The sequence below is a fragment of the Pan troglodytes genome, chromosome 2, assembly GCF_028858775.2.
Source record: "Pan troglodytes isolate AG18354 chromosome 2, NHGRI_mPanTro3-v2.0_pri, whole genome shotgun sequence".
Taxonomy (NCBI): Eukaryota; Metazoa; Chordata; class Mammalia; order Primates; family Hominidae; genus Pan; species Pan troglodytes.
The window spans coordinates 57,887,169-57,900,183 of record NC_086015.1 but is presented as its reverse complement, the minus strand read 5'-3'; the positions used below and the strand labels follow the sequence as shown (position 1 = coordinate 57,900,183).

The 13,015-nt window shown below is 48.9% G+C and overlaps 2 protein-coding genes across 5 annotated transcripts in view; one reads left to right on the top strand and one right to left on the bottom strand.

Moving 5' to 3' along the window:
* The window catches only part of IL17RB (interleukin 17 receptor B), a 19,411-nt gene extending 6,961 nt beyond the window's left edge, over positions 1 to 12,450 (bottom strand). Inside the window, exons 1-9 of one of the 3 annotated variants that reach the window (XM_001173276.7) lie at positions 12,190 to 12,450; positions 10,139 to 10,163; positions 9,031 to 9,171; positions 6,732 to 6,859; positions 5,861 to 5,987; positions 3,520 to 3,567; positions 1,862 to 2,013; positions 1,157 to 1,231; positions 29 to 128 (exon numbers count right to left, since the gene is read on the bottom strand). In XM_001173276.7, the coding sequence (XP_001173276.2) occupies positions 29 to 128; positions 1,157 to 1,231; positions 1,862 to 2,013; positions 3,520 to 3,567; positions 5,861 to 5,987; positions 6,732 to 6,859; positions 9,031 to 9,171; positions 10,139 to 10,163; positions 12,190 to 12,249 (856 nt within the window). In that variant the 5' untranslated portion in view covers positions 12,250 to 12,450. The other 2 variants (XM_009445651.5, XM_054680683.2) reach the window with 2 other exon arrangements.
* Positions 12,419 to 13,015, top strand: part of CHDH (choline dehydrogenase) — a 30,072-nt gene continuing 29,475 nt past the window's right edge. Inside the window, exon 1 of one of the 2 annotated variants that reach the window (XM_001173164.7) lies at positions 12,419 to 12,754. The gene's annotated coding sequence lies outside the window, so the exon portion shown is untranslated. The other variant, XM_016941316.4, reaches the window with a different exon arrangement.

The following is a 13,015-nucleotide window of genomic DNA, read 5'->3' as shown; positions in this document are numbered from 1 at the left end:
CATCTGGTTGAAGTTACTGGGCACTTACTGTTATCCAGAGGGAAAGGGACGCCTGTTTGTGGGCAGAGCACAACTATTCCTTTATGTCGGATGCAATCGCTGCCACAAGTGGGAAAATATGGAGTCAGCTGAGGAAAAACAAGAGGCTTAGATAGTTCACACCATGCATCAGAGCAAAATCTCACCATGACTCCTACTTCCGCCAAAACGTCCCTTCTTTCTGGCTTCACCCCTACCTCTAGTGTTGTCATGCACATTTTCCCCTTGGTCACACATCTGTAACAAAGCCCTAAAGTCAAAACCAGTGACCCAAGACCCACATGCCCAAGACTCCCGGGGTCTGAACCTAAACTTTGTACACGTTACTAACATACCAGTTCGCTTACCTAAAAGGGCTAGGTCATATCTTACCACGTAGACAAACATTTCCTCTAGAAAAAAGGAGCAGCAGTGATCCTCTTGGCTTCCTTCAGCCAGTGCTTTAGGACATGCAAGTCCTTGTAGTAAGGGAAGTCTATGGTTCTCCAGAAAAGGGTAGTAGCCATCATATCCTGGCTGGTGCCTGCCCCCTCTGGTGTGTTTGAGCACTTTTTATTCCAGGGAATGAAGCATGGAAGCTCCTTACTCTTTGGGGAGTGGCTGTGTCCCACTGGACCTCCTGTGTCCCCACCTCAAAAACTAGAGTTGAAAGAGACATACTGAGAGGTGAAGGAGCACCTACTGCTCCAACTTCCTGTGTTCCAGCTGGGTCCGCTGCGGCCCAGAGAGGACTGGCAGCCCCTCTCCAGAGTTCATATGCTGCCTGGAACTCAAACCTTCCCATTTCAAACCCTTTGCAGCTTCATCTTGCAGTTAAAGGCTTGCGGAAGTAAAATGGTACTGCTATCCCTGAGTGTCTGTGGCAGAAAATGAAAATAAAAAGTGCTTTGGAAGGTCAGCAGCCATTAATACAAGCAAAAGGGACCACAACTGCCACGTCGGCCTCCTGACCTCAGCACGGTGGAGGCTGCAGCGAAAGAGCCCCCGTGAACGCCACTTAACTGGTGTCTGCTGGCAGAAGTGCATTTGACAAGAGAGAACTCATCCTTAAAAGCAATGAATGATGGAACAGTCTTCTATGTCCCTTCCCTCCCCAGAGCAGCTCACTGAACTTTACCTGCACCATAGCACCTTCACTATCCCCAGTCACTGGAATCACCACTGAAGCTCGCGTTTGTTTCTTCTGGTGTGGCTAAGAGAGACAGAGTCAAGAATTATGAGGTGCCAGGTGCACTGGCTCACCCCTGTAATCCCAACACTTTGGGAGGCCAAGGCAGGCTCAAGATGGCTTGAGCTCAGGATTTTGAGACCAGCCTGGGCAACATGGCGAAACCGTCTCTACTAAAAATGAAAAAATTAGCTCAGCATGGTGGCGCGTGCCTATAATCCCAGCTATCTGGGGAGGCTGAGGTGGGAGGATCACTCGAGCCCGGGAGGTGGAGGCTGCAGTAAGCTGTGATTGTGCCACTGCATTCCAGCCTGGGTGACAGAGTGAGACCCTGTGTCAACCTCCGCCCCCCAAAAATTATGAGGCACAGGAGTGAGTAGATTTCAAGGCTTCCAGCAAAGCAGCTTTGCTTCCCAAAAGGACTCCTTTCAGTAGACCATGTGTAAAGAAGGGCTCATTTCCTGCTTCGGAGACTTCCTTCTTTCTGTGGTTTGAGGTTCACAGTGACATCTCTCAGGATGCCCACAGGGACTTGTTTTTATCTGTTGAATTCATCAAAGTAGCCCAGCACGTTTGGACAACACTGTCCCCATTTTCCTTCAACGCACTAAGGAAAGCTGGAGGACGAGGTGAAGGGGATGAAGAGAAAAGTACCTCAAACACCTGAGAAAACCCGATGACAGTGCTGTGAGTGCTGTGTTGGATAAGAGCCATGTATCTGTTTCCCAGGGGAGTGGTTGTGAAGTTCACTTCTACTGTCTCCTCATTCTTCTTACAAGCAGTGATGTTCGGATCCCACAGGCTTCCTGTGAGTTGAGAGAGAACCATGTAGATGAACTTGCTAACTCTTCCCTCATTTAAGTTCCCCACAGGGCTTTATGGAAACAAATCCAAGTTCTCAGGAACAATGTCCAAGAGATAGGGACGCTGCTACATAGTGAACTTTTTATCATTGTTTCCAAAGTCTCAAAGTACTTGCTGCCCAAGACAGTTTGGGGATCCGTACATCGCTGCCTTGCTAAAAACAGCTTCCCTGGGCTGAGTGTGGTGGGAGGAATGGATTGGTTCTGCTACTCACTGCTGTTTTCAACCTGTCTCTTGAGTTAAGGGATAGGGTCAGTATTTTCTCCTTCCCAGGATGGGGAGAAGGAGCTACGGGTTGGAAAACATGTCTAAGATTATAGAGCAAGTGAATTCACAGTCAGGACTACAACCACTAGAATATTTTGTGTTCCAGGAGCTTCATCCATCAGACCATTCTGCCAGCTTCACTAGATGCAAAGAAAGAAGGAAATGGCTCGTAGCTTAGAGGATATACCCTGATAGGTCTGCTCTGGCAGAAAAAGTCAGTCGTTTCATTCATGTGACTTGCAAATAAGGACTGGATTGATTTCCAGGAACAACAATGTATAACAGCAGAAATTATCTTCTCCACTGAGACTACCATTTGAGGCCCTGGCTCAGAACTGTCTTTAGGAGTTCAGGTTCAGGACTGACTTCAAGGCCCTCTGACCTCCTCACACCTGCAGTGTTCTCTGTACCCTCGGTGGGAAGCTTAGCGTCCAAATCTGCCTTCTAGCAAGGACAGCATGGACGGCTATCTGAAAGGGTACCAGGGATGCCTTGTGCAGTGAAGGGTGCCTAAAAGTTCTGGACTGATCCAAATGCCACTAGCCTCATTAGCATTCCAACACTATATTACTCAGAAATTTACACAAACCCTTGGAAACTGGGCACTAGGGACTGATAATCCTAAAGGGGATTACTACAAAATTCAAGGGGTAAAATTCACTAGCCTGTGAAAAGTGATCCTCTTTGAGGACACAAGTTGAGAGCGTAATTGTGGGCCAGTCCTTTAGCGAACTCACACTCCCACCTCGAATGTTTGCTAATCCAAACAGAAGGTTCTTAGGGTCCCCATGGCCACAGGTGGGCGGTGCTAGCGTCTGAGCAGGTGGAAGGGCTCGTAGGACTCCCATCAATCAGGAAGAGCCTTTGATTGGCACTGCTGAGCCATTTGGGCTAAAATGTTATTAACCAAGTGGATGGGGGTGGTTCTTTGTGACTGTTGCTCCACTATATAAATGTACTGAGGGTCTACCCCTTTCTGGACAGGCTGCTGCACTCAGTGGGCAAAGTGCTGGCTGGAGATCAGGAGCCATAGGTGCTTCTGCCACCACCATCGGGGGTGCTTGGATATTCGACTCTCCCCTAGGGCTCAGTTTCTTCTTCTGTGCAAAGATGAAGAGAGCTATGCTGCCTCAAGTTACAAGTTTCTTCAAATAATAAAAGCAAATGCTGTATTTACTTACCGGCCTTGACACACTTTTTTTTATATTTCATTATGTGGTCTAGGCAGCCTGGAGATTTGAATGAAAGTTTTTACATTTTAGAAAAAGGTATTTCTGCCCCACCCCCTTTGCCAAGTGCACACACACATACGCATACCACACCTGTAACAAATTGCCAAAACATTCCAGATGTAAGATGGCAAATTCAAATGGGGCTCTAATTTTTTTTTTTTTTTTTTTTTTGAGCCGGAGTCTTGCTCTGTCTCCTAGGCTGGAGTGCAGTGGCACGATCTCAGCTCACTGCAAGCTCTGCCACCCGGGTTCACGCCATTCTCCTGCCTCAGGCTCCTGAGTAGCTGGGACTACAGGCGCCCGCCACCACGCCCGGCTAATTTTTTATGGGGCTCTAACATTTTACTGCTAAACAGAGAACATCTGCCCATTACGTGATAACCAGAGTCTAATTTAAATATAGCCTTTATCAAAACAGTATCTTTGATCCCTAAGAGAGGACTCGAAAACCATCCATCATTTGAAAAGGACATTTGGTAATATCTGTAGATGCTGCCCCTTCAAGGACATGAAGCCTAACACTCCCCTACCCTCACCCCAGGGTGGGGTAGAATTAGTGACTTGTTTCCAAAAACGAGAGTTGGGAAAAACAGTAGATTTACATGGAGAAGTCTGGCAGTCCCCATATTAATCTAGTGTTGATGGTGACCCCCAGCCTGGTGTCATGTGGGTGCCATGGACCCCTGATGGGATAAGAAGGGCCCGGCACCTCTGTGGTATGAATTCCCTGTCTAATCATGAGACAAACATCAGACAAACCCACACTGGGGGACATTCTACAGGATGCCTGGTCAGAACTCAAGACTGTCAACGTTCTGAAAAACAAAGACTAAGAAACTGTTACAGACCAGAGGAGAGACACACAGGGACTAAATGCAACTGGAACAGAAAGAGGACATTCATGAAAAAGCAGGTGAAGTCCAAATAAAGTCTGGAGTTTAGTTAACAGACACGTACTAATGTTGGTTTCTTAGTTTTGACAAATGTATCATGGTAATACAAGACGTTAATAGGAGAAGCTGGGTGAGAGGTATATGGAAACTGTACTATCTTTGCAACTTTTCTGTAAATCTAAAATTATTCCAAAATAAGGCTGGGTGCGGTGGCTCACTCCTGTAATCCCAGCACTTTGGGAGGCCAAGGTAGGCAGATCACCCGAGGTTAGGAGTTTGAGACTAGCCTAGCCATCATAGTGAAACCCCGTCTCTACTAAAAATACAAAAATTAGCTGGGTGTGGTGGCTCATGACTGTAATCCTAGCTTCTTGGGAGGCTGAGGCAGGAGAATCACTTAAATCCGAGAGGCGGAGGTTGCAGTGAGCTGAGATGGTGCCACTGCATTCCAGCCAGGGCAACAAGAGCAAAACCCCGTCTAAAAAATAAATAAATAAATAAATAATAAAATAAAAGAATTCCAAAATAAAAAAGCTTATTTGAAAACAAAATGAGGTTTGCTCTCATCAAGAAAGTTGGAAACCACGTGTAGTAAATGGTGCAGCACCAAAAACACCCTGGACCACAATCTCCAAGACCAGCAGTGAATTGGAAATTACCGTTTGGCTTTGATGCCTTGCCTGTGACAGATGACAGGATGGTGGTATGGGATGGGTGACTCGGCTCAGATGGACCCTTCACACACACCATCCTGTCTCATCCTCATCACAGCCCTGTGTGTGACATTGCAGCTGTGGTACCAGAGAACTGGTCCTGTGTCACAAAGCTGGGGCAAGGGCCCAGCATCCAACTCAGGACCACCCTGCCTCTCATGGACAGCTTGGGGACAAGCCAACTGGAGTCTGTAGATTCTCAGAGGCCCAGCCATATGCAGCCCACTCTAGAAAGCTGAGATAGGAATGAACAAACATTTTGCATCAGTGATATAAAGAGTGGCTCAGGTGCATTGCTCTAGAAGGACCAAAGTGTGAATGTCAGCTTCACTTTTATGTGTGTATAACCCAGGGAAAGTGACTTAACCTCTCAGTTTCTTCATCTGTAAAATGCAGCTATCCCAACCTTGGGGTTGCTGAGATGCTTAAGTGAGATGATGCATATCAAGTATTCAGCACAGTGCCTGGCACACAGGAACAGGCTTTTTCCTACATTTTACCTGACTTTATTCTCTCTGCTCTGTGCGTAAAGTATGGTTACTACTGTGTCCATGCTTTAGATAAGGGAACTGAGATTTAGCAAGGCCAAAAGCCTTATCCAGGGTTCCCTGGGCTCTCTCTGTACATATCGCAAAGCAGGCATCCCAGCAAGACAAAGAATAATAAACAAATGAGGAAGTTTACCTGGTGAGGTGAAATTCACAGACATGGAGGGGCCATCTTCATTCATATTTGCATTAGGAATATTATGGGCCCCAATGAAATAGACTGTGTTCAGCTCTACAGGGAAGCCGACGTAGGAAAATGTCCACTGAAAGGCAAAGCAAGGAACTCTCAATTCCCAAAACACTGCAATACAGAAACAGTATACCTTAGTGTGTTGCCCTTTTAGTTTGTATTTCATTACTTACTCTGTGAAAAGTTAGGTCTCCAACCAATGTCTACTTAGGGAATGGGCAGTACACAATTTACAGAATCAGAGAAGTATAAAATTTTAAAGCCAGGATATAATTTAAATCCAGTTCTCTTCCATTGGCTGGTAGGGAAAAACTGAGGCCCAGAGATGCTGACTTACGAAAGGCACAAAACAGAGAAGTAGCCGAAAATGGGATTTGAACCAAGGGATCTTGCTCTAAGCTCTGAGTCATAGCTATTTACCAGCCCGTGTGAGCAGCACATCATCCATGCTCCCCAAACAAAGGGCATAGCTTTCAGCAACAATTAGCCAAATACATAAAAGTGTCTATGCCCGGATACAGTGGCTCATACCTGTAATCCCAGCACTTTGGGAAGCTGAGGCAGGCAGATCGCTTGAGCACTGGAATTCAAGACCAGCAACACGGTGAAACCCCTCTCTACAAAAACTACAAAAATTAGCGAGGTCTGGTGGCTCATGCCTGTAGTCCCAGCTGCTTGGGAGGCTGAAGTAGAACGATCGCTTGAGCCCAGAAGATTGAGGTCGCAGTGAGCCATGATCGCACCACTGCACTCCAGCCTGGGTGACAGAACAAGACGCTATCTCAAAAAACAAAACAAAAAACAAAAAAGTGCTTACTTTACCACCAGAGGGTCTGGTCTGAGTCTGGAAGGCCTCTGTGTAATTGCACCTCACACAGCTGTAGGACTGGAAGTTGCTTTTGCCCGTCACACAAATCTTGGTGGCCTTCAACAAGCGGATGCTGGCTGCCGAGATAGGCAAGAGGACATTGGTTTATTTAGCACTTGCTGTGTGGCTGACTTGATGCTAGATACTTTACTAGCATGCTTTATTTTATGTCTTGGTTCATATTCACAATAGTACTGAAAGGTAGGCACCACTGTCTCCAGTTTACAGATGGGGTTCGTGAGGCTTAGGAAGTTTCAGGGAGCTCTGCTTAAACTTAGAAAACTCATCAGCAAGTAGCAGATACGAATTCAGATTCCAAAGCCCAAGCTCCCTCCTCCTCATAGGTCAGCTTGAATTTCATAGGATGCCTGCAAAGGTGGCTATAGCTCTGCACTATTCTGGGTCTCTTTTAAGAGGAAGAGGCTGGCCTCAGGGAGACCCACAAAGACCCTCCAAGACTGTCATCACCAAACCACACCTGTTCCGATTGCACTGTTATCCATGCTGATTCTTCTCCCTGAAGGTCCTTTCCTCCCATGATCTACCTCTTCAAGTTTCACTCTTTTAAAGCCCAACTCACTCATGCACCACAGCCCATAACCACAGCTGACAAAGAGCTCACTCTGTGCCAGGTAAGGGCCCAAACCCTTATGGCCACATCTCACCTAAAGCAACCTCACCAGGGACCCTTTCCAGCTCCTCTCGCCCTATCCCACTCAGATGAAGCACAGCTCCCTTCTGGGACTCCCCTGACATTGTGCCTGTGTCTGCCTCCCCTACCCCTCTGAATCCTCCTGGGTGGAGACTGTAGGTGACTCCTCTCTCTGTGCCTGGCACTCATGGATTCTTGACCAGGTAGACTTTTTTCCGATCTGAATTTAGCAGATGGAAACCAAAAGGGTGGGCATTAGGATCCCAGGAGTAGCTCACTGAAAGAACTCATATGGTGCCTTGCAGCACAATCTTGGGGAAATGCCAAAAGCTTCATGACGTCATCTGGGAAGTGGAAAAGTAATCTATCTAAGCCAGTGCTTTCCCTAAACTGAAGTGGGGTGGGGAAAATCATCTCTCACCTTACCTTATCTTCTTCCATGAAGTACATACACAGAAAAGTACACACATAAGTGTACCACTTGATGCATCGGGACACTCATGCAACCAGTATGCAGGTTAAGAAACTCCCTCAGGTGTGCTCCTCATACTTCCTTTCAGTTATTCCTACCCCAGCAAGAACCACTACCCTGACTTTTATTTATTTATTTTTTTTGAGACAGTCTCTCTGTCACCCAGGCAGGAGTGCAATGGCACAGTCTCAACTCACTGCAACCTCCACCTCCTGGGTTCAAGTTATTCTCCTGCCTCAGCCTCCCAAGTAGCTGGGATTACAGGCATGTGCCACCATGCCTGGCTAATTTTTTGTATTTTTAGGAGAGATGGAGTTTCACCATGTTGGCCAGGCTGGTCTTGAACTCCTGACCTCAAGTAATCTACCCGCCTTGGCCTCCCAAAGTGCTGGGATTACAGGCATGAGCCACCGCACCTGGTCTTTTGCTTTTTTTTGAGACGGAGTTTCACTCTGTTGCCCAGGCTGCTGGAGTGCAGTGGTGCGATCACAGCTCACTGCAAGCTCCGCCTCCTGGGTTCAAGCGATTCTCGTGCCTCAGCCTCCTGAATAGCTGGGATTACAGGTGCGCAACACCACATTTGGCTAATTTTTGTATTTTTAGTAGAAACGGGGTTTTGCCATGTTGGCCAGGCTGGTCTCGAACTCCTGGCCTCAAGTGATCCACCCACCTCGGCCTCCCAAAGTGCTGGGACCGCTCCTGGCTACTATCCTGACTTCTAAACACTAGATTGGTTTTGTTTGCTTGGCACTTTCTGTAAATGGGATCATATGGCATGTATGCGTGCAGGCATGCACACAGATATAAATGTACAAACTCTTTTGAATCTGCCTTATGTTTGTGACATTCATCCACATTGTTGTACGTAGTTACAGATCATTCATTCTTGTTGCTGTGATGGAATTTATTTGGTGATTCCTTTCTACTGTTGGGCATTTGAGTGCTTTCTAATGTTGCCTGTTATAAGTAGTGCTACTGTGATCATCCTAGTATGTGGCTTTTGGTGCGTGTATGCATGTATTTATGTTGGTTATGCGTAGGAGGGGAATTAATGGTTCATATAGTCTGCACATTTCTGATTTAGTAGACACTTTGGGCCTTATCTCTGATGGATGCAAACTTACCATCTGCCCGGAGTACCCAGCTTACATTCATCAAAATTGAATAGTCCCCTGTTGCAACACTAGTTGTAACAAGTTCTACTCGGAGGTCCCTCAAGTCTCCGGGGATTAGATCATGTTGTAGCATCCACTCTGGAGATGGCCCTGGGAAAAAGCAAGACTTCCATGACACTGTCTTTCCCAGCCCAGTCTGATGCCATGCCATCTCCTCTCAATGACTCACCCCAAACCTTCCCCCATTCACAATTCCTCACATCTTTTTTTTTTAATTAAAAAAATTGTTTTTTGTAGAGATGGGGTCTCACTCTGTTGCCTAAGATGATCTCAAACTCCTGGCCTCAAATGATCCTCCCGCCTCAGCCTCCCAAAGTGCTTGGATTATAGGTATAAGCCACCACGCCTGACCCAATTCCTCAGTTCTTCCTGCTAAGGCCAAATGTTTCTTAGTGCTGGCTGATTTATAGCCCAGATAATTTTGATCTAACAGAAGTACTCTCAACCTCCTGGCTTTCACCTACAGAGCACGTGGGACCACTCCAGGTGCCTGTGTATGTACACATGTATATATTTAGTGTATTTGACATGTTTATTAGAGTCAGGCCTGCCTTCCTCAGGCTTCGGCCCTGGATTTCAGCCAGCTGGCCCACACAGCCCCCACTTTCCCACCTCCTAACCTTTGCTGGTGCCATCTCTCCTCCAGCTCACTCTTCCTACCCACATTTTTTGGGCAGAAGCCTACCCATTCTTCAAATGCCACCATCTCAAACACCCGCTCTCCTATGAAACATTTGCTTCTCGGTCCCAACTCTAAGTGACCTTCCTTCCACGGCCTTGATCTCCCTCTGCAGAGTGGCAGGCATCACTTTCCACCTTGTATGGCAAGTCCCATCCTGACTGGCCAAGAGGCTAGCCTGTCTGAAACACGGCCTCATTCCCACAGAGCCCCAGAGTTCTGCTTCGAGCAGACAGAGACTTCATCTGCATCAGCCAATAAAGCAATGGTTCACCCTGTGTCTGGTCTTCGATGACCTATTGCCTATATTAGGCTTCCTAAAAGTCCAACTGTGCTTTCAATGTAAAGCCCCAAATACCCATTCTCTAATGCACCTACCAGTTTCAGAGCCACATTGAACGGTCTGTGGGAGAGAAAAAAACCAAGCGTCATGTTGAAGCCGGCAAACCACAAGCTTTCCTTTGCCAAATTAGGCAGAACACCATTTTCCCCTTAAATGCATATACAAGTGACAAACTTTCAAAGAAAAGATGAACTGGTTCTGCTTCACAGCTTAGGGGGGAACTAAGCTGTCCCACTGTAGGCTATGACGGACCATGGATTAGCCATCAGTATACCTGATCCTCAAGCCAGTGCATAACCTCACTTGAAGACCACAGGTGGGTCTCCATCTGTCTCTGGATGTCAGCCTTCCCTGCTGCAAGCAGGGGATGACTTGGGACCGATGTGAGGCCCCTTCACACTCTAATGTTTAACTCTAGGTTTTTAGGATGGCCTAGAGTATTTACTGGGCTATCCCAGGTTAAGGAGTAGCTATGCTAAGGAGATAAACAAAAGAAAGCTCTGAATGCAGTCCACGGTACTTTCCTCAGGTTCTTTAAAATGTTCCCCTTCTAACACAAAAGGACTCACTGAGCAATTCACGAAACCATAAGCAATTATTAGTGTTCAAGAAAGGCTGGTACTAAATCGTTTGAAGTTAGCTGCTCGTGTTTTATCATAAGAAAAAATAATTTGTGCTTTGGTTCTGGAATAAAATACTGAACTTAAAATATTGGGGCTTTAGGCAGCAGCAAGCTCAAATGACAAGACTCAATGTGATACGTCCAGCAGCTCTGGAATATCCTGCTGAGCATCCACATTTCCAAACACCTTCTAAGACCTCCTAAGACTTTTGATGGTTTGAATGATTTGAGTTTGAGCAAAATTGTCAATCATTTATTTGTCTTTTAAAAAATGAACTCTAAGGGATATCATCAGATTTTTTTTTTTCCTTTTTCTGAGACAGAGTCTCACTTTGTCACCCAGGCTGGAGTACAGTGGCGCAGATCTCGGCTCACTGCAACCTCCGGCTCCCGGGTTCAAGTGATTCTCCTGCCTCAGCCTCCGGAGTAGTTGGGATTACAGGTGCCTGCCACCATGCCCGGCTACTTTTTGTATTTTTAGTAGAGACGGGGTTTCACCATGTTAGCCAGGCTGTTCCCAAACTCCTGACCTCAGGCAATCCGGCCGCCTCAGCCTCCCAAAGTGCTGGGATTACAGGCGTGAGCCACCGCGCCCGGCCAGACTTGACTTTTTTTTTTTTTTTTTTTAACAAATGAGCCATCATACCAGGAGCTGAGTTCTTATCAAACGGCCGGTGAGAGGCCAAGCAACAACCCTAAATGCTACCAAGCTCAAATTGCTGGCCTTGTAGCAACTACAGCAAAAGGGATGAATTCTTCCCTTTAGTGCGAAGAGCCAAGAGGGCTTCTGAACTGACACAGAGGGGAAGGATAGGAGCTGAAGACATCAGGAAACAGTGAATGGGGTTTGTCCACCAGCAGGTGACTACGGAGCTTGATGCTATATGCTATTCTAAGAGGGCAGCGGTATCATTTCAAAGGTTATTTGGGGGATGAGCTATTTTCTCTTCAGTGACCCAGAAGATTCCCTCGATCATTCAGGGTACTGGGGAAGAAAGGCAACTGCCTTCACGAGTGAACATGGCAATCAATATGGCCAAAAAGGGAGGGGGTACTAATGGAGAAACAGTTCTTGTGCCCCAAAAGGTGAGCAGACCCCAAGTAACAATAACTACGTGCCAGGCCCTTCGCCGCTAATTGCAGGCCATGTCGTTATACCTTAAGAGACCCTGGTGGGTTCGGTACTGCCCTTCGTTTTACCGTTCGGGACTTGGAACTTGGTGAGCATAAATGACAGAACCAACAGTACAGGGTGGCATCTGAGACCGGGTCTGTCTGATTCCCAAGCCCCTGACTCAAGCAACCTGACGCCGATGTCCGGGGCTGCCCTGAGGGTGCAGGCATGCCCCTCGAGCCGGCAGTCCGCGCACGCCTTCGGGGCAGCCTGGACTGGCGGATCAGACGACGTCAGGATCTGGGCTCGAGGGCCGGGAGATGAGGGAAGAGGTGCTGGCGGGGACTTACCGGCTCTCGGGGTACGGCGCTCCTGCACAGCGCGGCCAGGCTTAGCAGCACGAGCGACATCGCCGGGCCACTGCGCGGGATCCAGGCCACCCGCACGCTGCGCTCTTATCCCGGCGCCGCGGAGCCGCCCCTTCTCGGCTCCGCCTCTCGCAGCGCGGACCCATTCCCGCCACCCGAACAGAGGGCGGGCCCGCTGGCCCCCTCCCAGGCTGGGGCAGGTCGCAGCGCCCTCGCCTGCTGGGGCTCGGAGGGATGGGCCGTGTCCGAGCGCGGGCGGAGCACGGGCCGCCGCGGCGCGCGCCTACCCCCGCGCACACGTGCGTGCAGTGAGCCAGGTGCATCGCTGCACCCGCCCTCGGGTTTCGCGCGCCTCCGCCGGAGCCCAGCTAGCCTCGCGGCTCCGGGGCCGACCGGGTCGGAACTGCTGCGTCCCCCTTCCGGACGCAGAGAGCGCGCGGGGCGCCGGCGCCGCCGGTTAAAGTGCCGCGGGGCAGGGGCCGGGCCGCGGCCACCTGCTCCTCCCGCTCCGGTCCCGACTGTCGGGCCCTCGGCCGAGTCGCCCCGGGTGAGTAGCCGCGGAGGCGCCCCGACCACCCCGCAGCAGCGCCGCCCGGCCGGAAGCCCGGAGAGGCCTGGGGGCCGGAGGTTTGGAGCCGGGCTGGACGCCGAGACCCGGGCCCGCTTTACACAATCGCCCCGCCGCGCGAAGCGAAACGGGTGGAACGCAGACTGCCGAAGCTCACTGACTCCTTTGAGGCAGCGAGTTCTTTCAGCTACGCGGGGTTAGAGCGGTAGGAGTGCCCGCTGCCCGACCCCAGGCTTTCTG